The sequence below is a fragment of the Rissa tridactyla genome, chromosome 4 (assembly GCF_028500815.1).
Source record: "Rissa tridactyla isolate bRisTri1 chromosome 4, bRisTri1.patW.cur.20221130, whole genome shotgun sequence".
In the NCBI taxonomy this organism is placed as follows: domain Eukaryota; kingdom Metazoa; phylum Chordata; class Aves; order Charadriiformes; family Laridae; genus Rissa; species Rissa tridactyla.
In genome coordinates this window covers 48,470,777-48,498,465 of record NC_071469.1, presented here as the reverse complement: position 1 = coordinate 48,498,465, position 27,689 = coordinate 48,470,777, and the positions used below count along the sequence as shown (strand labels likewise).

Sequence of the window (27,689 nt, the reverse complement as noted above, 5' to 3'; positions counted from 1 at the left end):
CAAGTTGATAAGCTGGGGAAAGCTTCCTGCCCTTGAAGTAAAACTACTGCCTCTGCACCTTTACTACATCCTTGCTAATTCCTGGAAAGAAATAAAAAGAATAGGAAATCTCATTTCCCAGTTCAGGCAGATGCTGTGACTTCTCAGAAGCAGGTTTGGCATGGGTGTGCTGAATATAAACACCCATTAGTTATCTGCCGTAGCATCTGAGAAAATGGAAGTAACTGAAAACCAGTTTGTTTTGAAAGGGAACTTTACAGTAGAAAGTCCTTGACCTTGACCTCTTGCATCTTATGGGAGGTGGAGGAGGAAGAGATAAAAATCAGTTATACTACCTGGCTCCTACCTCAGTCTGGCAATCTCTGGTGTTGTCTCACAAGATAGGGTGAAAGCCTTAATGCAAGCTTTTTTTTTTTTCTGCCTGGACTGTGGTAGCCTTTGGGTGCTTTGGTAGGGAGGGAAGGCTGCTGGGTTTCAGGAGGGTACCTCCAAGCCAAGTGGCGTTGGGAGGGATATTGTGCAATTCCTCTGAGGAGATTTGTTGACCTCCAAGGCATTGCTTGCATGAGAAGGGAGGCTTGGGAGCCTGTCCTGTGCATGTACTTGCACCGGGGATTTCCAGGCTGATGAGTCTGATGGCAATGGTAAATGCTTAGTAGCATCCTCTGCCCGCCGGGGAGAAGCTTACCCTGGCACAAGCAGAGTGTTGCTCGTCTGTGCCTGCCACCCTGCTGCAGTTTGAGGTGCGGGTCCTGCTCCGGGGGCTTTGTTCCTCCATGGGGTGGTGTGGGGCGAGCCAGCATGGGGAACTGCCTTTGACACACAGGCACCGCTCGCAAGCAGGAACCGTTTCAGAGGTTAAGTTTACAGCGTGAGTGCAGAAAACAAAGCTGAGCTGGTCTTGTTTTTGGAGCCATTAAAGAGCCAATGTAGTCAAGTGACAGAGTTGCCCAACCAGTTTTGCGAAAACTATGCATTTTTACTGCACCTTGTGCTGGTTTTAGTCAGTGTGGAGACCTCTTTCTGGACCCTGTCTGCAGCATTTGTTGCACAAATAACATTCTTGTACGTGGTAATCAAAAAGAGAAAAAGTCCGCTAAACTGTACTTCTCGCTTTTTCTTCTGTCTGCTATTTCTTATAAGTTGTTTTTCTTTTTTTTTAGGGGGAGACGAGAACCAAATGACTTTTGGGACAAGGTTGTGAGTTTTCTGGGTTGGTTTTTTTTTTTCCAGTTTTCTTGGCAGACTTGTGTCTCTGGTCTTGCTGAATGGAAAGATTTGCTTAAATCGGAGAAATACTGTCCTGCAAATACTGTCACGCTGTGCAAGCATGACTATATAGACCGAAAATAGCAAAGAACTTTCTCAATTTGCCAGTTGTAGGGACTGAAGACCTACTTAAACGTTGGCGCTCAAACTGAAGTGTGAAGTCCAGATATTCTTAAAATCTGATTGTGCTCCTTGCAAATATAGAGAGATGATGACGGGGGTCTTCTAAAACCTGCACTGATCTCTGATACCGAACTGTGAGTTGGCCTTTTTTTAAGAGTATGATAGTAGTTTATAATTATCACTTCCTCTCAGGCATCAGAAGTACATTTCTAAAGTACGCATTTCCTTTTTACAAAATGCACAACATGTGCTTGCTGTGGTTAAACATGCTGAAAAACCTCTGCCATCCTAGACAGTCCTATGAGCACTTTCTAATCTAGGGTCTCACTGGATGACACTGTCGCTTGTCGGATTATTTGCACAACAGTATACTAACTACAGAAGTCAAATGGGAAAACTGAATGTCTTATCAGGTGCCCCAGGAACAAATCTACTTTTGCGGTGTGAATTGATGAGTTTTCTCAGGCACTCATCCAGTTTCCTGAGAAATTTGGTCTTTCTGCAGTATTTGCAGCCAACTGTTGCCTTGCTTTGGTCTGCTCCCCTTACTCCGGGGACAGCAAGTGCGCAGGGACTGCATGCACACCCGAGCCTCTGGCTTGCAAACGTCTTGCAGATGCTCATCTTTGGGTATCACTGTACATATCTGTACTCCTAAGTGGTGAGATCAAAGTTTGTTGACAACTAAGTATCATGCTGCAGTTAGCAGGCTGATGTAGCTGTGCTGCTATATCTGACTTCGGGCTTAGCCCTGAAACCATCTCCTCTAGCTTGAAGGGGATTGCTTCTAGTTAAGAAGAATATGTCTGTAGAGTAGATGGAATAAGATTTAGACTGTTCCACATACCTTCTTTTCTTCCCTTCTGTTTCCAAAGTTTGTATTATGCAGAAATGCAGTTTTCTACCTTGTCCTGACACTTTCCTTCAGAAAGAAACTGTACTTGAATCAGTGATGCACGCACACATAAATAAAAATAATCTCTGCATCTGCAAGTGTGGCCTGTGAGAGGGTAACCCTAATTAGCAGCCTTAATATTTAGGATCCAGCTTCTCCCTCAGATCCCTCCATTGTAACTTTTGAAGAGAGACCATTTGGAAAATCTCCAGGACAAACATGATCTTGTTTATGTTTTCAAGGTCAGTACACAGCTGGTATTATCTCAGTGGAGCTTAAAGAAAAGTTCAGTGAATTCAGACCTGAGTCTTTCATTGGCTCTGCGGTTATTTGCTTGCCAGAGACAAGGTGTACTTCCTAGGTGTACTGAAAGTCCAAGGCCTTTGAATATTAACGTCAACAAGATGAACTCCTTAGGATATTCTTTGTATGTTAATGCAGCTGTGACTTGCAGTCTCTGCCCTGAGGGCAGTGCTGTACCTGGTTAACAGGAGACTTAGTAACTCTGCCATTGTTCATTAACCGGGACTGGTGTGTGAAGCAGTCCCGTCTCATCACAGATGATCAGGAGACCTTCTGATTGCCAAGGGCTTGTGGATGGGGAAGCATTCCTGGCAGCTGAGCTTTGAGTACAAGGGCTCAAAATCCTCCAAAAAATAGGCTGTTTCCTCCTGCCGCTGAAGATCATGGCTTTCTGGGCTGCCCGTTCCCCAGCCTCTCCTGCATGCAGGTGTCTGGCTTGGAGCTGGAATGGGAAGTGACCATTTAGTGAGCAACTTCTGATGCCCAGCTGGCTTCTGTGGGTCTCTAGCTTGGTATATACACCTGATCTGGTTCTGGTTTCTGGATTGGGATAATGCTGCAAAAAGTAACTGCACTAGCCTTCAAAATGGCCTTAACCTCATGCAAATTAGCATGCAGATAAACATCTTTGTGGAACCACTGGCTTGCTGATCTCCTCCTAGGGACAGGTGCTAATTGTTGTCATCGGAGTGAGCCAGTTCTGCCACCTGAGTACCTCAGTGGGAGCTCCTCCTTCTCCAGGGCTTCTTGGTCGATCTGCCTGCAAATGGGCCCAGCTAATCTTGGACACTCTTGTGGTGCAAAAAGAAGGCAGGGAGGTGAGACTAGATCAGGGGGAGCTTTAGAGATTTTCAAAACCCAGCCTGGTAATAGTATCTTGAGGGAAACAACCTGTTGCAATGTGTAAGGCTTGGGTAGGCGTGGGGAGGGTGGTGCTTACCTGCTGTGTCAGAACGCATGATCAGCTGAGGCTGCTTTGGAGGTTGCTTCACTGGAGGAGCTGAACTTTCATCCGGAGATCCCACCTGCCACATCAGATGCAAGATGTGAAGGATCAGGAGCCTCAGGATATGCTGCAAAACCTTAGTTCAACAGCACTGGCTGCTGCATCTCTGCATCTGTCGAGCTGGAAGCTTCTCCTTTGGCAGGCAGGAGGGGTAGCAGAAATGAGCCAGCATGCCAGCCTTACAGGGCATTCACGGTGTTTGTGCGGGCAAGGGGAATAGCAACTAGAAAACCAGTTCTGGTGCTGGTTTGACCTCCTTGTAGCCTGGTAAAAGCTAGTAGCAGCACATCCTGAGCAACTTGGTTTAGAGGGAGGTGTCCCTGCCCATGGCAGGGGGGTTGGAACGAGATGGTCTTTAAGGTACCTTACAACCTAAACCATTCTATGATCCTATGGGGTCTGCCTTTGTTTTACACTCCCTGCAGTCAGAGCTGGAGGGGTAGTAGTGGGGAGCAACTGGCCAAAGTACATACAAAAAAACCCAAACCACCTGTAGCTTCTTTGTAACTGATTATTTCCTTTCCTTAAGGAAGAGGGTCTGGGGACAGCGTCTGCTGTTCTGTGTAGATGCATTCAAATGTGAACCCTCTTTTACTTGAGTTAGGGCACTGGGGCTGACCTTCAGAGCTCATTGCTCTTGGGAGCACAGTGCTCTCCTTGAGAGTTTGCAGGAACTTTGCACTTGCCTGTAAATGTACTGAGACGGTGATTTCCACAACTGATCTGCTCTGGTTTGTGTTGAGGTTGTTCCTGCTTGTCTCTTTCTCTTTCACCACGCTCGTAAATGAGCCCCTTATTTGCGTGGTGCGGTAACTTGGCAGCTGAGGTGCTTCAGCTGCTAGAGCTCACTGGGAAGAAACCCGCAGTGCAGGAGCACGGGCGGTGCTGCGGGGGAAGGCTGAGCTCTCACTGCCAGAGCCGCACGGCACAGGCACGTACCGTGCCAGCCTGAGCCAAATATCATAAACTTCAACAAGCACCAAACATGCAGTGCTTGCTAGGTGGAGGCAGTCCAGGATCTAATTTGAGAGAGCAGGATTGCAATTAAAAATTAACTTAGCCTCTCTGCCCCCTAACTGATGCGGTTGTAAAGTCCGTGCATGAGCGTTCCCTCGCCCGCCTGGTGGGGCGGGCAGGCAGAGGTGTTCAGCTCTTCCCCATATCGCCTGTCCTTCGCCGCAGTCACCTTTTGCAGGAGGGGGGCTGGGAGTATCACAGGTTCCTGTGACAAAAATAAGTTAATCTCCGAGCCGTGATGGGACTCCTCTGCTGTCGCTAACAAAGCGGGCCTCTGTCTGCCTCTCCTCAGACACACGTGTCCTGGATTTTGTGCTCCACATACCAGTCTTGCTGTCATCGCTGTTGCTGGGAGAATGACAGGCCTGAAAGCTGGAGGTGGTGGAGGGGGCAGGAAGCCATCCCGTGAAGCCGGTTTAGCCTGCGTGGAGTCATCCCATTCCTCCCGCATGGGGAACCCCAGGGTCCTGGATCAACTGATGCCTTCCTGGAGTTAGTTCTCCATTCAGGTCCTGGGGCTGATGCTAAGAAAGACCCAGGATCAACTACGTAGACGCTGACCAGGCCATGTTGGCAACCAGGCTTTTATGGCAGTAGTGTCTCAAAGCAGCAAACTGATAGATGTGCATAAATAATCCCGCATATCTTTACAGGATGGGAAATGAGAGGCTAGGAGAAATGCCACTCTGCAAGTTGACAGTGCAGTCTCTTACGAAATCCTCTGCAGAGCTGTCATCAATCTGGAGAACAACGGGGAAAACTTGGAGGCATATGGGCAGGATTGTTGAAGAGTCTGGGTGGGGCTGCTTGGGGAGGAAAATCCAAATGGTCAAAGCAGTTAGGGTGGAGAGGAAAAGGAGGAAACAAACAATTGTAGACAACCAGTGGAATTTAAAAGTTGCAGACTTCATGCATTAAACCTTTGCATGCGCTGCTGCAGAACGTTAAGGCTCAAAAGTTGACCAATCTCAAAAGGCAGATGGTCAGCTCTGAGTGCCACAGTCCGCAGGCAGCATTGGCTGGCAAGATTCGGTGCTTAAGCCAGCCCTTCACTGCTGAGTGGCATACGCCCAGTTATTATAACTTAAGCTCGTCGGCTTCCAAACCTGACCCATCTCAAATTTTGTTGAGCTGCTACTTCTACTGTATGGCGGTGTTGCTAGTTTTGTGACTGTGTTGTTCAATTTCAGAAGGTAGGGTTTTGAGGAGTTTCATTAATGTAGTGAACAAAAATAAGTTTAATTTCTTAAGGATAGTGTAGGAATTGGAAAATCTCTAATGTTTGAGTATGTGAAGCCCCGAAGTATCTTAAAAGCTCAAAGCAAAATCCTAAAAACTTGGTTCTTTTTTGGCTTGAAAACTGTACTTTTAATTATTTTATTGCTAGGAGCTACAAAAGTGGTATATCTCCCTGTGGCAAGAGGAGAACAGTGCGTAATGCTGTAATGCACGGTTGGATTTTGGGGTTTTGTTTTTTTTTTTAGTAAGCACGGAAGATGGTATGCCTTTAACAAATAGCTAGGAGTAGAAGAGCCCTGAAAGCAATCTTTTATCACCTCAAGTATGTCTTTTTCCACAACAGCTCTTCTGAACTTGTTTGACTACTTAATTATCTTAGATAACTATTGTAAATGTACTAACAGCTCTGCAAATCTCTGTTTTCCTGACTAATCAAAGTAGCATGGACAGAGTTGGATGTAGGCAGCACATGGCTATTTAGTGTTAGGAAGCAAATCAGCAAGTACTGGGAGTTGTCCCTCTGGTTTGAAAATAAGGAGGACTGCACCTGGGACCGGACATCCTAAGGTAAGAAGTCCAGTGCCTTGTGCAGAAGGTTATTATCTAGCTTAGTTCTTGGCTAGGTTGAAGAGTAGAAAAACACTCGTATCCCCCACAACGGACATTCATCATCATCTAGGGACCTGGCTGCCTCGATGTTCTGGTTAGACTGCAAGGCTCCAGTTTGCGATGCTATTAAGAGGAGATGTGCTCATGGTGAAGCCAGTGAGCAAGCCAGCTGGATGGGAAAACTTATGTCTTAGTTATCCTGTCCAAGTGCAGTCTTAAGTGTTGGTGCCTGCCAGGATTAACAGCCTGAGAGAATATATCTCCTGCAGAGGAAAGGAGGGGAGCATGCAGCTTGAAGCAAGTGGTATTTGTGCAGTCCCTGCTCAAATACTCACCCCTTTTCTGAGATCCTGTTACGGGGCACAGAAGTTCTTGGGTTACAGCTGTTCTTTGACAGCAAGCTGGCATTTGTGGTAGGAGAGTTGCTCTAACACGAGGAAGGCTTGTTGAGTAAACTTGCTGTCATTAACCAAGGGTAAAAATCTGCTAACAGAGCCTTTGCTCACTTTTCATAGGTTGGTAGTGATGCAGCTGTTGTATAGTGCATCTGTACTGGAACAGAACCAGCTCATAGCTGATGGCTGCACCTGGGGGGACTGGAAATGGGAATGCTGTGTGTTTGATATTTGTTGTAAGTATGGACCAGAAACTATTGCAGCAGCTTTCCCTGGCTAATTTGAAGGACTTACTTTTGGGTACTGCTGGCTTTATGGACTCTGACCTGAGGAGTTAACTGAATAAAAAGCAACTTGAGATGATGCTAACCTGACAGTGCAGTAAGAGCTCCTTAGGTGCAGTGACTGCTAGATAGATGGGATTTTTAAGATCGACCTGTAGCATAGCTGGCCAAGACTGTATATCTGTGCTGCTTTCCCATCTCAATAGCACGTTGCTATGTGCTGTGCAGCGATGGGCTTAGCACAGGCTCTAGCTGTGGCATCCCTTTAAGTTAGAGCAGTAGTGTTGTCTTCAGCCACGAAGTTCAGGCTCGTGCTCTCTCCTGAGAATTGGAGGGTGAACCATTGCTTGGTGGGAAGACTAGCAAGTTATAACAAGGCCCGCGTTACCAGTTTAGCTCTCGGAGTTAACCTAAATATTTAATAGGATTAAGCAAAAGCCTTTGATTGAAACAAAAGAACATACTGGGCTCCAGTGACCCTCGGTACACCCAGGCTGGCAGCAGGGAACCAGAACTGGTGGGGCTTGCTCTTCCCAGACCAGACTGGTGACCCCAGCCTGGTATTGCTCTTCCTCCGGGTGTTGCTTTTTAAGGCAGCATGGTCTGTTTTGAGCAAGGAGCTTGCTAGAGCAAATTTTAAGGAACTTAAAAGTCCTCTGTTGCCTATGCAGGAAACATAACTGAGTGTGGGGGAGGAAGAAGAAGCAGGAAAGCTGACCTGAGACGTTCCCTCACCCGTCCTCATGTGTTACTCAGCTGTGCTGTTTTCCCTGGAGGAGGCTTACTCTAGTAGTGGGGGTGGTTTGTAGTTCTTCTTTCTGACTTCTGAGCTCTTTGCTGTCAGACAACTGAGAATTGCAGTAGCTTGCAGTCATACAGATCTACTTACTCCCCAGGTCCTGTACCTAAAGACCTGATGAGGATCCATTGTTGATAAGCTGTCTAATTTGCAGTGTTGAGAGCAACCTTGTCATCTCTTCTCCTGTGGGTTTACATAGGCTTCAAGCATGATAATTGAGCAGTGTTAACTTCAGATACAGTATAAGGCCTTCTCTCTGTGGTGAAGGTCTGCCCTGGAGTTTGTCTCTTGCCTTCTCTGTATTGTTTGCTGGCCACTCCATGGATGTGTGTAATTTGTGTGGCTGGTACCAACAAACTAAAACCGGCATCTTGTCTTACCAGTGCTCCCACACTGCCTAGAATATGTGAGGTTGGCTTTGGAAACTGGGACTTGTTGAAGTCTTGCCCGTCTTGATCTTGCAGCAGAATTGGTAGTATGTAACTGTGGAGCAGACTTGCTGGTCCTTATGCGTTGCCAAAGCATCTCTTCAGTGTTCCTTCAGCTGCTTAGGGGCCACGAGGAGATGAGATTTTCTGGGGGAGGGAGCTGGCCTTGTGAGCTCCTTCTTCAGATAAGTGCATCCCTTTTCTCTATCGGGAGCGGTAGCTAGAGTTGGTGTTTCGGTTGATGCTATTAATGCAAAGTCCGTATAAATAGTGATGGAATTAGCAGTGTATTTGCGATTAAATCCCTTTTGTAACTGTGATAGCCCTCTGTCACTCTCCAGGAGCTCTTGGCAACAGTGGCTGTTTGTATTTGTAGTGGTGGTGGTGTCTTGTCTTGCTCTCCTGAAAAGGAAACTCAGGTAGTCTATGGAACACGTGCTTTCTGTGCGTCTGCTCTGAGACCCACCAGATGATTCAGAGCTCTGCACACGGTGAGGGTGTTGCTCTGAAACTGCCTGGAGGACCTGTCACTAACATAACTGGTTGTCTGTCTGCTTTCCCCTTAGGTCCCGTAAGTGAAAGAAGATGGGGTCTGGCTGCCTAAAAGTCACTAAGTACTTCCTCTTCCTCTTCAATCTCCTGTTCCTTGTAAGTATCGTGGGCATCTGCAGAGTAGAAAGGAAGAACTGGACTAAAATTAGCTGGAAAGGTGTTTTTTCTGGATGTTCGCCCAGTGTGTTCATTAAATAAAATGGCCAGAGTTTTGGAAGGAGGGAGGGAATCCCTGGAGCTGAGGGACATCAGAGCTGCTGTGCAGCTCCCAGGTATGTCGAGCAGCTCCGCTCCCAGTACCCACTGGCTGTCTCCAATTCACGCAGCTCCCTTCTAGCAGTGGGAAGGGAAGACAGGAGTTATGGCTCCTTTCTGGGAGGAGGGTAGTTATAACTACCTTCTCTGCCACATCTGGAGCAGCAGCTGAGCTGCCCCTGAGCAGCAAAGCTACAAAACCTGCCAAGTAGTGGCAATGCCCTCCTAAATAGGCCAGGCAAGCTTCAAAGAACAACTTTAATTTTGTTCGAGTCCCAACGGCTGGTTTTGATTTTTAACAAGACGAATTAGTCCAAGTCCCCTATTTGAAATGGAGTTGGGAGGTTGGGGAGACTGGGGCAGGCTTACCTGGGGAAATGAGGCAGCCCACTGGATGCAGTTATTTTCAAGTGTGAGGCTTGGCAAAAGATGAGCTCCTTTTGGATCAGAGTGGGTCTGGGAGGGCCATACACATTCTTGCATGCATCCTTTTGTGAAGCATAAATATTGTGTGTCATGTGGACGGTGATGGTACTGTTGGTGCTGCCCTCCTGCAGTGGGATGGTGTAGTGAGGAAGCATCAGGTTTCATCTGTCCACCTATTAGCAAGAAAATAGTCTGTCTGATATTGTTATCCTTTGTGCAGCGTGTAAGGGGAAGGAAGGTCAGGCTGGGAGGGCAGGGAGGGAAATGGAGCATGATAAGGTGAGCACTGCTTTCTGGTCTCTGTCCCTGCACATAGCTTCACTCTTGCTTCCTGCATTGCTGTGCTGCTGGCACGTGAGCTTGAACTTGAGGCACATCTGGATCTGTTTTCCCTTGGCGTACTCTGCTGGCCCTTTCTGTGTTTTGCTTCCATCCTAAAAGTAGTTAGCTCTGGTCTAAGGGCTGAAAGTCAGGGGTGCTCAAAGCATCCATGGGGAAGACTCTTGGAAGGTAGGGGAGAGGAGAGGTTTTTCAAGTGCCACTAGATCTCTGAGTATGATTTGGTCTGCTTTAAGGGTAGGAAAAAATCCAGCTGAGTCCAGGCTTGTCCTTCCACTACTGTAGGACTCCTCTGAAGACATACCAGCATCCAGGCTATCTCCTCTCTTGAAGAGTTGGACTTTTAAAGCAGCATATAACTTAACCAGTCTACCCTGGGAAGCAGAGCTGCATTTGCGAAGTCAGGGTTTGAGTCTTGCTGAATGAAGCCCAGTACCTGGGCACTGTGTCGTTTTCCTTTATTCCCTAAGCCCAGGTCCGAGTTCATCAGCTAATCTCTCTATAGAGAAAGTTCTCTTCAAGAAAGAGAACTTTCTTGAAGCCTGGGAGGAAAGATGACAGCCTGAAATACTACGGTGCCTTACAACGCTGTCGCTAGTTTTGCTGGATGCTATCAATGGTTATTGTGGCATCGCGATTCCATGTTGCCCTCCTCTCCCCTCTCTGCTGAGCCAGGCATGGTCCCAGGCAGCCTGCGGGCATAGCGGCGCTGTTGGGTGGCAGAGTTGAACTGCTTCGTCGGGCCGACCTACGTCTGCAGTGAAAAGCGTTTTCCTATGTTTTGCAAGACTGGGAGGATGGCAGGCACTGAATCCCTCCGTGGGTCTTGGGGAGGCTTGAGCACTCCTGTCTGGGTTGCAAGTGATGGGAAGCAGCTGTTCTTTGTCCTGTGCACACCCTGTTCCAAACCAGCCCCTCTGGTGTAGCAGCCAGCCCCTCTCCCTCTGGGGGAAAGCTAGTCTGATGCACTGAGCTGGGCCTGGAGACTAACAGTTTTAAGGAGGGATGTGAGGAGGTACATGCTGACCGAAGGGAGAAGCTGCTTTAATGAGCTCCTTTGCTAAGCCCGCCGTGCAGCATGGGCTGTCTTCCCCTTTGATGCGGCTGTCTTCTGGTGGGGAGCTTGCTACTTCTCTAGAGTATAGATTTTGAGCATGCTTCTGTCTTGAGCGATGGCAGGCTTTTTGCACATGCCAGGTGTTGAGGGAGGTGGTATCCATTACTTTCTCACTGTCATAGGAAGCAGTTGACATGAGAAGCTTTTTCCGTTATGGTTGTTCAAGGTGTAAATGGGGGAGGTATTCTTGAGCTTATACAGTGTGGTAGATCAGTATTAATCTAGCAGAGAAACTGCTTCTGTTGAGTTGCTGTGAGCATGGACAGGTTTTGCATACCTCATGCTGCTTTCCCAGAGCTGCTGAGTTTTGTTGAGGAAAGTGCTTGCACATTCATGTGACAATGCTGGTGACGGAGCTCTGTACCTGCTCTGCACCCTGAGCTGAGCCTCTGTGATTGCACCTTGTGCAGGCCAGCCCTCACTGTCTGGAGTGTGTTTTCCAGCCTTGCTTGGAGGTGATGAATTAAGCCTTTAGAGACACGTTAATGACTCTTTTAGAAGTTAGTTAGTCATTGAAATAGCACTCCTCTACAGCTCGAGGTCTGTTAGAAGGTCCCCTGCTATAGCTGAAGTAGTTCAGGGACTTGGTGGTATTTTGCAGTCTTGGAGCCTTACTTCAGGGAAGGGTTTGACCTGCTTTGATTAAAGGGAAGAAGGTTATTTGGACTGCTTGCCTACTTGCTACAAAAGATAAAAGAACCATAAGGTTAGAGTATAAGCTTAGTTTCTCTAATCAAAACTTAACACATCTCTACCTTCTGGGGTAGCAGACATGGGCCACAGCAGATGCTTCCCCTTAAAGGGAAGACAGTTCTGTGAGACAAGTTCAACAGTTTCTGGAAACCATTTGTTTAGAATATGTAACTGTCTGTCCCACTTCTAACCCTTCTGTAAATGGAGCAGAAGGCTACTACCTAAAACAACGTCTGGAAATGAACAGCCTTTCTGTTGGCCCCCCGTGCCGGGCTCAACGTTACCTTGTGTGATGTAAGTGTGGAGGAAGGCAGTGCTGGGGAGGACAGCTGGAGACCCCCAGCTGCTCTTTCCAGAAAGCTGAGTCAGCTCCATCACAGTGTATTTCTTCCATGCCCCTCTTCAATGGGCTCTGATGTGGGAACCTGCTGGCCCTGCCTTGAGGGAGCTACATCCTTCTGGCTTGGGTATGGAAGAAGATCTTGCTGAAATAAGGGGCGAAATCTCCACTCCCACTTCAGGAGTTTAAAGTAGTGGAGTAGAGGAATTAAACTATGGAAGGCAGACATGATTTCTTCTCTGGAGAGTCTGAAGCCAAGCCAGTGACAGAAGCAGCCTCGCTCTGCTATGCAAACTCCTGAAGATGCTGAGCAGATTTACTATCCTGCTAGGAGGTAAATTAACTGTTGATAATAGGACACTGTTTTCTCCCTGTGGCTTATTTTCTCTCTGCCTTTTCCTTTTAGTGTTTTCCACAGCAGCTCCTGGCAAACACATGAGTTGTGGACTAGAGCAAAGATCAGAGTGAAAACAGACCTTGGATAGTCTGAGCACCTCATAACAAACAACTTCCCAGGAACTCAGCTCAGCAGCCCTTCTGTGTTTTGTCAGCAACAGCAAAACTTAGGTGACATTTCAGGGTTAGTGAGCCAAGAGAGATGTCTCATACAGCCCGGTTTGCATCTTCGTTAAGACAAATATTTTATTAAGACTGTAGTTTAAATGTGAGACTGCCTCAAACTGTAAATTCAGCAGTTCTTGGCAATACCAAGTTTGAGAGGAATTTTTTAGGGGCCACAGCTGTTGAATGTTCAAGGGGCCTTTCTAGTTTGATCAGCAGATTGGGTGCTGCGGTGAAGCATGTTGGGACATAAGGCAAGGGGGAATCCTTGTTACTGCCATTTTGTCTTTTTTTCTTTTTTTATCTTTTTCTTCTGGGATACAGCATCTACGTGCTTTCTGCAGCTGAGTCAGTCGTCTTCATCCATCTTCCTAGATGGGAACTTGCTTCGTGACTTTCTAATCCTATCCCCTGAGCTAACTACATGTTGCGCCCTCTGCCAAGCCAGGAAAGCTTGCAAGCAGCTTATTTTAGACTGTTGCTTTATCTTTGCTCAGAAAAGCTTCTTTGTATGAGGAGCTGGAGCGTACTGTAAACTTTCAAAATGGGGAGCCAGTGTCTGTCCACACAATCCTCTCTGCCAACTTGCTTCAGGTGGTGGTTTGGCATTTCCCTTGTCTCCCAAATACCAGAACATTCTCTAATGAAGCACAGAATTGCAATATCTCTTCACCCCTGTTGGTTGATTAAGTATTTCACTTCATCCTATCTTGAAATACACTGGTGTAAGAACTGCTGCTTGCAGTTCATGTCCTCTGGAAGCATCTGGCTTGCATTCCTTCTTCCCTTGTTTCTTTAAAGTCTGTTTTAGATCTCCGCACAACAAGTAGTTTCCAGCCTTTGCCACTTCTAGTTCACTGAATGGCACAAGTTTCAGCTTGTTATCAAACCTGCAGACTTACAGGCTTCTCAGCATAGTTACTTTATTGTGGATATAATGGTGCTGTCATCCTTATTTGGGAGCTGGGGTCATTTACATGCAAACACCTTACAGTCTAGTATAAAAGATGGTGACACCTGGAAGCTAAAACAGGGCATGCTGTGTTTTGTTTGGTTTTTTCTTCTTTTTTCCCCCTTTCCCCCCTCCTTCAAACTGAGATGGGAAGACTGTATGTCTCTTGCCTTCTCAGTTCAATGTCTGGATTCAGCTGAGCCCTCACAGGGACATATCACTCTACTAATCCTTGCCCTAGATAAGACTCTGTGGTGAGCAAGGCAGAGACCATGTCTGATATTTCATAATGCCTGATGCTCTCTTGGTGGTAAGATATGTTGGCTTGAGGGACTGGGGTGTTCTGGCATAGAGTAGTGGCCAAGCCAAAATGCCCAAGCTTGGCTTTGGAAGGGGAAAAGCGTTTCACTCGAGGGAACCCACATGCAAAGTGAATGCTGCTAGGTTGTTTTTTTTTTTTTGCATTTGCGTGTTGAAGCCATAATGTTATAACAGAGCCTGACAAGCTGAAGATTTCCTTCCTGGGAAGGTTCCAGCTGCCAGATATCTAATCCTTTGGCAGCTGGCTCCCAGCCTGGTCCCATAGGGTCAGGGATTTCTCTATTCAAAAATATCTTTAAAATCATGTGCTAGATGTGTTTGTCCTTCCGTGATTCTTCACAGAAGCAGTGCACTTACCTTTTGCTTCTGACAACAAGGTTCTATCAGCAGGGTGTCTCTTCCTCAGGCCATTTTAAAGGGCCCTCCTATACAACATTGTGTACTACTAAAATACTGTGTGAAGGACTGCCAAGCAGAACCTGGGGCTCCTGTGCAGTTGGCCGAGGCACTCTTCCTGGAGTCATGCTAATCCTGTTTACTTTGGGAGGAGTACTATGGGGGACATGGGTGGGAACAGCAAAAGAATGGTTGTTTTTACTCTGGAAGTATGGAGAATGGTGGCAGCCTCTTCTTATTTGTCTAAACTAATAAGCCTTTGTGTGTTTATTCTTTCAGATCCTGGGTGCTGTGATCTTAGGTTTTGGAATATGGATTCTGGCCGACAAAACCAGTTTCATTGCGGTTCTACGTAAGATCATATTTCTTCATCTTCTTTCTCCTTCTGAATCAACTCTAGTCCGGGGCTGTGCTTGACCATGGTGTAGTCTAGGGTTGGCAATAGAATCATAGAATGGTTTGGGTTGGAAGGGACCTTAAAGATCCTCTAGTTCCAACCCCCCTGCCATGGGCAGGGACACCTCCCACTAGACCAGGCTGCTCAAAGCCCCATCCAGCCTGGCCTTGAACACTTCCAGGGATGGGGCATCCACAATCTCCCTGGGCAACCTGTTCCAGTGCCTCACCACCCTCGTAGCGAAAAATTTCTTCCTAATATCTAATCTAAATCTACCTTCTTTCAGTTTAAAACCATTACCCCTCATACTGTCGCTCCACTCCCTGATCAAGAGTCCCTCCCCATCCTTCCTGTAGGCCCCCGTTAGGTACTGGAAGGCTTTTATGGAATACTTTTATACACAGTCTGTGACCTGAGCAGTAACATGGTGTACAGCAAGATGGAACTCTATCAGGAACCGGGTGAAAGGGAGCAATCCTGGAGACACAGCATTCCAGCTGGTCTTGTGGATTGCAACACCAGGGTCAGAATTGCCAACAATTCCCATATTTTATCTTAAATGTAGGGACTAGTGTGTAATTCTATTTTTACTGCATGCTTTGTGTTTCCTCAACAGCTTCCCTATTAACCATTGTGTCTGAAGGCCCCCAGTGCCTTAATGTAGTTTTGCTATGCGAGTCCCCTATGCTCCCACTGCTTTCTGTAGTGATTTACTTCAGTTTGACTGTTTTAAATGCCAAAGAAAGAAAATACCTGGTTTTATTGAAGCTTCATGTACGTTGGAAGTAGCCAATATGTTTCTTCCTGAGCGGTAGAGGATATAGATCTGAGGGGGGATGGAAGGTGTAGGTGTGTGAAGTATTTAGTGCTCTAACTTCTACAGCATACTGAAGTATATACACTTCATGAGACTTAGCCTGGCCATCAGAGGTGTTTTGTGTCACTGCACGTGTGAGGAGCTAGCCTCCTTCCCCTTTAAGGCAGCCAAGAGCGTCGACTTGAGTCTTAACAGAGGGTCTGCTTTCTGCAACAACTAAAAAACTAAGCTGGCTTAGCAGAGCCTGCGCGTTGCAGGGCTCTAAGTGGACTCTCACCAAATGAGTAGCTCAGCTCCATCTTTCACAAGCCCTGCTTCCTTTGTGCTTTTCCCTAGAGGGGGCTTCAAACAACTTTTCTGCTTGACGGGTCTGGTTCCCCATTGCCACTACCTCCAGAATTGCTGACTCTGTCACCAGTGTCAGATGCTGCAGGAGGGTTGCCTGCACGCTGCTTGCAGACCCAGGGAGTGAACAGTAATGGCATTCATAGCGCTGTTCCCGACTACATTGATCCTGCAAAAGGCTTGATCTCCCGAGTCCTGCTGAACACTCTGGCCTGGCTTTGGAAGGTGCTGGGTGGAGGCAACACCCCTGCTAATGCCATACACACAGATGCCACCGCTAGCTCTGTTTGTTGTGCTGTGGCCTCTGGCTGGCTACTGCAGTACTAGAAGGGCAGGAAACACAACAAGAGGTGTTGGTTAGTTAAGTGGGGGCATGAGCAAAAACACACTTCTAATATAGGCAGCCAAAAAGGAGCTTATCAGGGCCTGGCTATTTGCCATATGCCTCACGGTCTGAGGTGTGTTTGGTACCAGTGGGCCCGCAGCCGTTCCCCCCGGCTGATGAGTGTTACTGCCACTTTTCACGATATAAAGTCCCTGAGCTTGGCTCTGCTTCTTCCCATTTTACACAGAATCTCTGCTAACAGAGCATTTAAGGATTTAGCTTCCTTCCTGGAGATTTCCAGCATCAGCTCCTTCCCCCTGCCCCCTCCCTTCCTTTCCCATGCCTTGCCCTCTCTTTCCCTCTGCTTTAGTAACCCAGGCATCGGGGAGGGAGCCCAGTGCAGCAGGGCACTCCAGCCACTGCCAAAGGAGCCTGTTGTGCTTGCTTGGCCCCCTGCCCAGTGCAGGGGAAAACGCGGAGTGAGAGTGACAGCAAACAGAGCAGGAGTCGTCCTGCCAGCAGAGCCTTCTCCTGCAAGACAAGATGTATTGCAGATGAGAAGTGCAAGCACAGCTCCTGTCCCCCTGCCACTGTCACTTCTCCAAAGGGCTTTTGAGTTGGAAATACGTTTTTCTTTCTTCTAATAAGAAGTTAAGTAAGGAATTGCTTTCTAGCACCGTGGAGGTGCTGCAGCCTGGGCACTTGGACGCTTGCATGATTTTGGGGGAGGGAATAGTGTAGTCTTTGGAAGGCCACTCCTGTAAGGCTGCTACTTCAGTGAATGCTTTGCAGTATCAGCACCTAACCTGCACAGCAAGAGTCCCAGGACTGGTGAGGAAGGAGGAGCAGCATCCTGGTTTCTGTGGTGTATGTCTGGCCTGGGAATGAATCAAGGCTGAAGTGACCTGTGTGGCAAACGGCTCTGGTTCATTTTTGGACAACTGATCTTTTTCCTCTGTTCAGCATGTTCTAGGGAAAAAGTCTGGAAGGTGGTGACTTGCACCAGGTATCTGAAATGGAGGGAGGTATGTGTTAGTGGGGAGAGTATTAGTCTGGATTCGGTTACTGTCCTTTAGGCTATTTCAGGAGGAGCTCAGAGGAGGTTTGCCTCCAGGGGCTTCTGTCCAGGAAACTAAATGCTCAGCTCTAGGAACATTATTTTCATTAATCTCTGGACATCCAGAATTCCCCTACGCTGCATGGCTTGCAGGTCACCTCATGATAAATGAGGTTTCTGGTTGTTATTTCTAGACGGAATCTCTTCAACTTTCATGCTGTAATGCTGTTCCATCCAATCCTATTCTGCAAGAAATAGTCCTGTGACCAACCCATATGTAAGACATTGTTTCTTCTGTTGCTCATGGTACTAAATATTGAAGGGAGAGGACTGACAGCACCAGCATGTCTGAAATAAACTTGGTTGAAAAACCTGTTGAGGGTTGAAGAACACAGTCATTCCAAACACAATAGCAGGGGATAGCTAGGAGGTTATGTAAAAGTAGCTAATTTGGGCATGATACCTGTTTTGATCCTGGATTAACATCTATTTGCAGGGGGTCATGCACAGGTGCTGCAACAGCCTGCAGTGAGTGCCTGGCCACAGGCCATTCAACACTGACTTGTCAAGTAACCTGTCACATTGTCTATGCTCAACACTAGCTGTAGCTCTTGCATCATGTTACGCTCCATGGAGTTTGCGTGTCCCACTGCTGACTGCGAGTGGATAAGTAAAAACAGAGTGCCTGGAACAAGGAATAGTGTGTTAAAGTGAAAAGCCAAACCAAAGAGGGTTTTTAGGACTTGGAAAAAAAGCTTCCCTGAAGATAGTGGAGAGAATTGAAACAAATAGGCAGTAGTTGTGGAGCAGAACGTGCTTTATCGTACTCTCACTCGGAGTGCATTCATGAGGGAGTTAAAAATCCAGTAAGCAGCTAGCTAACTTTCTTTCTTCAAACAAGGTTCATTTTTTTTTGGAGTGACCATGACTCTTTTAGGCTCTGAGATAATGGAGACCTGCGAGTTGGCTTTGGAAGTCTTCTTTATGAGAAGACATCCAGAAGCAGCCTTCTGTCCCCATGTTCAACATGCCTCTGTGCAGTCCCTTTGTAGAAGACAATAGACTATTATAAGCAGATATGGAGACAGATCTCTAAATGGTGATGGCAGATGTCACTTTTGTCAGCAGCTAATTTTGTTTCCTCTCCTGGCCCCCACAGAGATGTCATCTCCCTCCCTGAAGACTGGTGCATACATCCTTATTGGTGTTGGGGCTCTCACTATGCTGATGGGATTCCTGGGCTGTCTTGGAGCAGTCAATGAAATCCGATGTCTCTTGGGTCTGGTGAGAGAATTCACACTATGTTTTACATCCACCCTTTAATACCTCTCCTGCAAAATATCTGTTGGATTGTGGCTGGAGCTCTGGTCTTCTGGGGACAGTACTTCTGCTACATCAACTTAGGTCAAGTTCTTAATTTGCATACGTTAAATTCTCCAGCAGTCAGCAGGCTGCAGCAGTGGTTTCTCAGACATTACTGATGATGAGCTAATAGCTCTGCGCAATGAGAGGGGATGTCACTGACACTCCCTGCAAACAGTGGGTTGAGGACTGCTTGCTGAGGAGACGTGTCCCAAGTGACCCTGTACATCATCCCCCTCACCCCATCTTCCCAGTTAGCATTGTGCTGTCAATGGTGCAAGGACAAGTATCAAGGGCAGTGAGGGAGAAGAAGAGGAGTGGCAGCGTCCTGCTGTGCTGTGAAGTTCAGCTTCTGTGGGAAGTGCAAGAGTTGTGAGAGACTCCACTAGCAACGTTCTGAATGCCAGGACCTCTCTTCAAATGGTTCATCTTTAGGAAATTTTCTGGCTGTGATGGATGAGGTGACACTAGCTTCTTGCACCTCAGCCTGCTACTTGACTCTTGCTTATACAGAGCACGTATGTGTGGGAAACCAAGTGTGGCCACATTGTATATCTCGGCATCAGGAACATCTCATAATGGAATGGTAGTAGCTGCCGCTGTTTAACCTCGGATGTCAAGCTTTTCTTAAAAGCAGTTTGCTGGCGAATCTTAAATTTAGATCCCCAAACAAATTAAATAGCGCTTTTTTAAAAAAAGCGTAATTGACTTTAAATATAATTAAAAAAAAGTTTGTAAAATTGACTTTTGTTGCCATAGAGGCTCGGGGTATGCACAGTCCAACTGACTGAGGTCAGAGTGGACTGGGAATGCAGCTGGAGGTGGGAGAGGGAGTCCCGGTTGGAATTGACATGCAGAGGGTGCTTGTAAACTCTCTCCCTGAAGTCTTCCCGTTGACCTGATGGGAGAAGTGCTGAAGTGCACTGGTCTGATGTAGATGCTTGTACTTAAACCTCTTACTGGGGACACCATTGCTGATAGCAGAGCTTGTCTGCAGGCAAAGGTGTTGGTTCAATGTCGTAACTTCTCCTGTATATGAAATCTTACTAAAACTTGTGCTATTATGTTACAGACCTTTCTAAAGGCTGATAGTGGTCATCTGTTCTCTTTTGTTTCCAGTACTTCGCCTGCCTGATGGTAATCCTCATAACTCAGGTTGCTGCTGGACTGGTCATCTACTTCCAGAAAGAAAGTGTAAGTGTTTCTTACTCTGTGTGTTTTCCTTGGTCTTGGTGCGGGGAAACGGGAGACACCTGGAAAGTCTTTCTTCCAAACTGGGCTATACTGTTAGCAGGCATAACTGCATTCTCCATTTCTCTACCCCAGCTCAGCAGCTTTGTATCTGCTCAGCTGCTTCTGTATCTGCCAGCTTCAGTAGTGCTACTTTCTCAAGGATTATGAAGCTCTGCTTGGTGTATAGGCTTTATTTTTGGGTACTGGGAACAGTAAAAAGAAATTCCTGAAAGGCTTTTGATCACACCTCCTCTTGATCCTGCTGCAGACTACTTATTTGGGCATGTAGTAGTACCATGTTGCCATCACTAGTGCCTTGAGGCGTTCCCAGCCTGAGTGATTGCTTTTCTGACTGGCCTTCCTCATTGTGTCATCTTGTTCTGTCCATTCAGCCCTTCTGCATCTGTGTGTAAAATTCTCCTTGGAAGAGCTGTCCTCTTTCCCCAAGAGCAAACCCGAGTATCTGACAGTTCCTGTACTACAGTCTGAGCTTAAAGCCAAGTGGTTTAACATTTTGAAGTGGACATCTTTGTCAGGAATGCAGTTTCACAGTGTATGCTTCTAGAGCTCCAATAGGCTTGGGAATAACTCTTGAGCTACTTAAGTGCATTGCAACAGCCCATCCTGGCTATAGGTTCCCTGGCCGGGGCAGTGCCTGGTTAGCTTCCAGCTGTTTGACAGCTAGACTGGGAGCCACACTCATGCAGTGGGAGCAGGTTATAGCTGTGGGGTCCCTGCTGGATTCTGTCCTGGTATACAGGTTCCTGGTCCCAGTTGTGGGTAACCCTGTCCTTTGCCACATAACCAAGCATCTATACCTCTGCACAGCTGTGCTTGCTTCTCCTAAGCCAGCCTTCCTGCTAGGTGGCTATAGAAAGCAGGTGGTTGAAGAAATTATGGATGGGGCCTGGTGGTGAAGTCTGGGAGCAGGGGGACAGTGCCTGTGCCCGGCGTAGCTGATATGAGCTTTGTACAAGTGGCTGTGGTGACTTTGAGCAGCTGTTGGCTGGGTTCCTTGACAAATGGGTGAATGTTGCTTGCTCTCTGGTCTGGCTGGGGCTGAAGGAGAAACTGAAAGGTTGGCTAGCAGCTGCATAAAGTTGCAGCTTAGAACAAGCTGCTGATTCGCAATGTAACAGCTCTGACTAATGCAGAGGAAGGAGGTGTGGGGATGGGCATTCCCCTGTGATGGGGAAATGTGGCTTTTTTGGACCATGAAATTCCATACCTCTGTTGGTATTTCTCCTCCAGCTGTCACTCTACTGTAGAAAACTCTAGCCTTTGAGCTGTAGCTCTTCGTTTGAACCTCAATCAGACCAGGGAGAGAATAAAAGTGCTGAGGATTATTCTGCACAGCCCTTGGAGCTGGTGTGGCTGAGATCACCACTTGAATGGATCCAGCAGAACGGTAGGGGAAGCTGGGCTTTGAACAATTGCTCCTGTTCAGTCCTTAGTGAACAAAACTTATAGAAAATCTCCTCTAGAGCCCTTCTATTTCAGGGACCCTCCGAAGTACCTGCCTAGAGCACTAAGAAAAACTGTTTCAGGATGCTGTTGGCTGGAACCTCCCACACACTGGTTTGTGGCTGCGCTTCAGTGACGCTATGCGTGTCGCTCTGCTTCACTTGATGTACGTCATCCCGGGACAGCTCAGAGCACAGCGAAGCAAACTGAAAACTGCTGGAGATCCAGTCCCTAGATGTCTATTGTGTTCTTTGTATTTATTTCTTTCTGACTTCAGGAACTCGGTTAGATATAAAACAAGGAATAACAAGAGTGGAGGAAAGGATCTTGGATCTAGAATGTAGCGTGGTGATGCTCGCTCCTTCATTTCTTGTAACTGAAGTATTTATTTCTGCACTGCAGGAGGGTAGACTCCTCTCTACCTGCCCTTTTCTTGATTAGTGGCTACTGAACAGATGCACTTCGTGGGTTTTTTGTTGGAATATCTGTTCCTTTTCAGTGTCAGAATCCTTCCTCACCCCTGACATGTGAAAGTATGCTGAAATAGAGTTAGTGTAACTGTAAAAGGCTGAGTCTCTGACAGGAAGGCTGTTGCTTTGCCTTCCCCGTGGGCATTGCTAGAGGAATGCCCCTTCAGACTGGAATTGCCCAGTACTACTGGGAGGAAGTTGATGCAACACCCGTTTCCCTACATGTGGTGGTGACTGAAACTGTGTGGTGGGATGGGTTTTTTTAGGGACAACAAAATGTCACATATGTTGCAAACGGCATTTTTCTTTGAGATGAATGTTGCTACTCACCTACATCTAGTGGATCACAAGCCCCTCAACATGCGAGAGCCTGGGCAAGGTCTCTCTTGGCCTAATTCACTCTGCAGCTTGGCTCTAAATGCCTTGAGCAAAGGAGAGCAGTGGTCTTTCGGGAATTGCCCTACTTGCTAGCTATTGTTTGCAGCAAACAGGCCGGTGTGACTGCGTGCAGCAACTTGCCTGGGGCTGTGGACTATGCATTAGTTTCAGAATCTGAAGTGACTGGGGGGGTGAGAGCCCCCTCCTGGGTTTTTCTGAGCCTCTTTTCAGCTGCTAAGGAATGCTGGGGGAAGGATCTAGCTTGAGTCTCAGACAGAGGGACAGGATAGATGACCAGCAGTGTCTGACGGTGGACGAAGCCTGCATGATTCATTCTGTGATCAAGACTGAAATCAAAAGACCTATGCTCTTTCTTCTGGTATTCGCCTTTCCCCAGCTCCCTCTTCAGTAAGCCTGTGTGAAGGGGAGACTGACAGCCCCGCTGCTTTATGGCAGTGGTCTGTGGTGGTGGTGCCAAAGCTTTGACTGCCCCTGCTGTGGGGTGGCGGGGTTGACCCTTCTGACATGGGGCTAGCTAGAGCTGGGGAGCGGCGGGAGCCCAGAAAGCAAGGGTAGCCATTTCTTGGAGCAATCATGCCCCACACAGCACCGAGGCCTGACAGACCTTAAGTGGGTGAAGATGGCAAGGATGTTGAAAGCCTGCCTACGTGTTCAGTATGCCTTTTTAGCTTGTTGCTCTTTCAGTTTTCCTCTGCCAAGTGTGGAAGGGTGATCAGCTGCAGGTGCCTGTGTTTCCTCTTTGGGCTGCTCTGCTGGTTAGACCTGTGAACAAGCTGCCTCAGTGTGTATGCCTTCCAGAGCTGTGCTATTGTTTGTGTAACACTCCCCCTTTCTCCAATAACTTTCTGAAACACCTAAGAACACCTGAGTTTTTCTTTAACTGAAATGTTACAGCTTTTTGAAACCAGAGCTGTTTGTAAGACTTCTTGCCTGCTCTTGTGTAAGAGTAGAGGAAGAGCAGAGATAGAGCTTCCCTGTGCAGCTGTGATTGGGGACATCTAGTTCAGGCCCTGTCTCTGCTTGCAGTGGGGTCCTGGGATGGAGAACAGAGGCACTACCTGGGATTCTTGCAGAAGTGACACTAGGTTCCACCTGGCCTAATAGCTAAGGGGCTAGATGGGCCCAGGGTAGGACAACAAACCCAGCTCTCCTTGACTCCCTCTGCATGTGGAGCAGCAGTGTGCAGGAGGGGTGAGGGTGGGAACTCAGGGGTTTAGTAACTGATAAGGCTTATGGCAACAGCCAAGGCCAATCTCATTAGTGAGAACCAGGTCAGGTTGCCTTGATTTGAAGGGAAGGGAAGGAAAGGGGGAAGTGAAGTAATTAAAAGGGGAAGAGCTACACATGATGAGAAGAAAGATCACACAGCTCCCATCTGTCTGGCCTGACATAGCTGATCCCAGTGAACTGAGCTGCAGTTTTCCTAGGAAGAAGAGTTGCTCATGTAGACAAACTTCTCTCTAACAGTAAGCACTGCTTCTCTTGGTGGGTGTTCTGGATTTGCCATGATCATTTGCAATGCTTGACAGTAGAATGAAAAGGGGGGAAAAAAAAAACCAAAAAAACCCCAAAAGCCCCCCACATTTCCACTGATCTGAACTATGCTGTAGCACCACAGACAAAAGTAATGCATGGGATGGGAGCATCCTAGTGCTCAGGCTGATGTAACTCTGTCCCATCCCTCCAGAAGTCTAATGCCACTTCTCTCCAACCTCTTGGGATCTGGGTCTGTCAGCAGTACCAGCTGTCCTCACATACAAGCCTCACAAAGAGCTTAGAAAGGCTTCAGAAGGAGGTGGGAGGAAGAAGGTGAAGGAGTCTGCTGGGTGGTATCTTGCACATCTCATCAAAATGAAAGGTCTAAATATCTCTGGATAAGGAATGAGTGTGAAGGGATGATTTGATACACCTGAGCTTTGTGATAAGACTGTTAATGAGGAGTTTAGATAGTTGTAGTACTTCCTGTCTTAATATAGAAGGAGCAGTTTTAGGAGTCTGGGGAGAGGCAGATCAATGCCTTGTGAAAAAGGGAAGTTTCCACCAGCTGTATGTCAGAAAAACCCAGCTGCGCACAGGAGCAGCGTGACTCATACCTTCCCTTAGCAGTAGGGGTGAACTGCAGTGACTGAGATTCTGGATCAGAATCTGCACTGCACTTGCAGTGCAAGGTTAGAAATATGTTACCTGTGAGTACTTAAGGCTATGTTGTCCTTTAGCTTGCATTTATCTTTCACTCTATCTCGCGTGGGGCAGGCAGCAGTTTTCGGCCTGTGTCTTACCAAGATAACGGGATAACCGTACTTAGTTCTGTGTCCTTATTGCTCATCATGTTTGTAGCCCTTCTCTGTACCTGGGCAGGGACTTGCTGGAAAGTACCAGTGCTTTAGCTGTTGCATTGCATAGCAAAGCTGCTGTCCTGCCTTCCCTTCAAGACTGAGGCTGTATATATCGCTTCATCTGTACTTGTTACTTTTTGCAGTTAGCTTTTTCTGAGTGACCAAAGCTGCATATAACGCTTCTGAAGAGAAATCGTTTGTGCTTTGAGCAATTGTTTTACTATTTCCCAGTCTCTCCTGGACGGGTTTTCCTGATGCATACTAAGACTGTTTCTGTTCTCTGACTCTGGACCACTGGAGCCTATAGGGTTGGTTGGTTGTTTTGTGGCCACCAAACATCCCATTTTTCTGTGGTACATTTCCAGTTGTCCTCCATACGTTATAAAACTTATTTGCCCAGGACTTCACAATTTTGCTTTCTTGTGAGTTGAAGTTTGCTTTCTGTTGTGGTCTTAAAGGGATGCATGATGGCTTAGGCCTGATGTCTGAACTTCTTTGTGCATCAAGTGTACTTCTCATCAACACTGTAACAAGCATAATGCTGTACTCAATAAGCAAAGGAATTTATTCTAAGCCTCACCTTCTGAGGAACCTGAGTAGCAGTCTCCTGTCTGCTAAAGCAACTTGAGAAGAAACTGATTGGTGGAGGAAATGAGGACCTAGAATTAACTCATTTTTCTCTAGAATTAACTTCCCTCTTACATAGCAGCAGGCCGTGCAATATTGAAAGCTAGGCTTGATTTGTAGTGTTAACTTCTGTCTGGAAAAAAGTTTTCTGAGCAAGAAATGAGACCTGGTCATCATAGTGGGATTTTTATCTTGGCAAACCCATTCTGCATTTCATCCTGTTGATCATATTTATTGCCTCTGCAAAAGCATAGGCAAGACTGCAGAGTAAGGTATTTCAAGGTCAGTTTGGGGGATTTGTCACTACTTCGTTGCTTTTTCTCTTTAAACATTACTTTATGTGCCAATTAAACAGTCATTTTCCAATTATTTTAATACTTGTTCTGTCTGCCTCTTTGCTGCAACATAAAAATACCTGTATTGTGGGACCGTGATAGCCTGAGCTCCTATTGCTGTTTCCTTCAGATCCTTTGTAAAGGGGCTAACTAGAAGCTACTACCTATTCTGCTTTTTTTGCAGTGCTTGTAATCTCTAGCTGCAGTGTTTGTCTTTGCTCTAACCCCATTCACTGGAGCTAGAGTAAAGCACACTCTTTTCACACCCATAATGATGATGAGACCGTGTTGTTTTTCCACTGGGGGGGAAGGTGATAGGGAGGGGTGTTATGTACCCTAAGCCCCAAAGAAAAGACTACAAGGAATTGACTAACACTCCTGCCTTTTTTTCCTTGCCAGCTGAAAGAAGAGTTGTCCAGCATAGTTGGAAGTCTGATTGAAAATTATGATCCTTTGAATGATGATAAGAGGAACTTACAAGATACCTGGGACTACGTGCAAAGACAGGTGTGTCATGGGGGGGGGGCAGCTGTTTTTCAGTGCAGTAAATAGCCTTAAAACTAATCTGAGGACAGGGAAACAGGTATTGGAAGAGGCAATACTAAAGCACATTGATCTGGCTGATCTACAAAGCTGCCTGTGAGGTTTGGTGTCTGCAAAGCTCTCTTGCTTGCAATTACTAGGTAAGACCCTGAACCATTCCTGAATGCTGGCTGTTAGGACTAGCTAATGCTGGCTGCATAGCCTAATGTATCTGGCCTATCAAATGGCACCACAATGATTCTTTTTGTATTCAGGGCCTCCAGCATACTAACCTGTGTGAAAGCCACAGTGCATACTATTTTGTAGCAAGTAAAGTCCCTAGCGTATTGCTAGCTGAGTCAGCAGCACTGCCTGCCTTACTACTTAGTGCATGTTTCTTGCTTATTGTGATGGGTCTTCTACAAGTGTCGGCGTTCTTGGGAGCCATCCAACCGCCCATGGTTTCTGTTTTAGCATCAGGGTCAGCGCTTGAGCAACTAGGTCAGTGTTCAGGCACTCTGGAGTCATGTTTACTGCCAAACCACAAGCTTGAGACATGGCTGACTGTTGTGGTTAAATACATGCCCAGCATGGGACTGATGTGTAGCAAGTACAAGTAATAGCATTTTTCTTCTGTTTCCTCTTCGGTCTGCAAAACACTGACCTGCGTTGTTTCTCGTCCTTGCAAGGAGAATGATTTACTTCTGTTTTATCACTGTAGTTGTATTTCCTTGCTAGTAAACTCAAGAGAAGGCTGAGTCTGCTGTGGATAGAGGATCCTGCTTGAGCCCTTCTTTTATGTAGGAACAAAAGAAGAAGGTTTTGTAGAGGTGGGGAAGTTGAGTGTTAGGAGTCTTAATTACTCTCATATGTTAGAGTTAGCATTTGAAAGGGGGTGGCTGTTCTGTAGAACAGCCTTGGAGTTGAAGTCCAAACCTCTGTGAGGCAGAGGTACTTCCTTCTGGAGGCTGGATCTTCAACACTTGTTTGGAAACCAACTGCTGGTCCTGGTGTGGGTGTTCAGCTGTTCGTACCTCTGCTCTCATGTCTGTTGCATCAGACTGAAGCATTACTTTTCCTTTCTGAGCAGAGGGGGATTTTCCCTAAACTTCCACTTCAAGTTTGATAGCCTTTCTGTTCTGTACCACCATGCAAGCACTGGGATCCTTGCTTAAGATCTTACTCTTTGCTGGACTTGCCGATATGCTCTCCCCTCCAGCAGTGGCAGTTTTATCACGTGGCCGTAGAGGAATGTAAATGTTTCTTTGGATGGAAAATTTTTCTCACCCCTTCTTCCAGCCAGTCCCAACTGCAGCCAGGCGAGTGCAAACTCGTCGGGACTCGCAGAGGCTCGGTGGCATGTCGACGCCATCGTGTGGTGGCTGCTGGCGTCCCCTGGGGGCCACAGCTAAGATCAGTGGTACCTCGCCATTGGGAACCAGAAGATGAAAAGTTCCTGCCTCATGTCCACTCAAAAAAACGTGTGCTACTCAAAGAAAAATAAAGTCTTAACATTTGAACCTATGGAAATGGCATCGCTAGTGGAAGACTAGGTAGTAATTCTTTTGAGATGTCTTTGAATATCCATGATGTCCTGTCAGCACATTAATCTCTTGCCTGCCTTGCATCTCCCTCACCAAATCAATCTGATGATGATGGACTGGAGGGACTGAAAAAAAAG

The 27,689-nt window shown here is 46.9% G+C and overlaps 1 protein-coding gene across 1 annotated transcript in view; it reads left to right on the top strand.

Annotated features, from left to right (window-relative positions):
• CD82 (CD82 molecule) overlaps positions 1-27,689 on the top strand; it is a 43,033-nt gene that overhangs the window by 11,548 nt on the left and 3,796 nt on the right. The window contains exons 2-6 of the mRNA XM_054199407.1: positions 8,934-9,015; positions 14,599-14,671; positions 18,420-18,544; positions 19,742-19,816; positions 25,886-25,993. Coding sequence (XP_054055382.1) covers positions 8,953-9,015; positions 14,599-14,671; positions 18,420-18,544; positions 19,742-19,816; positions 25,886-25,993 — 444 coding nt within the window. The 5' untranslated portion in view covers positions 8,934-8,952. The remainder of the gene's footprint in view (positions 1-8,933; positions 9,016-14,598; positions 14,672-18,419; positions 18,545-19,741; positions 19,817-25,885; positions 25,994-27,689) is intronic.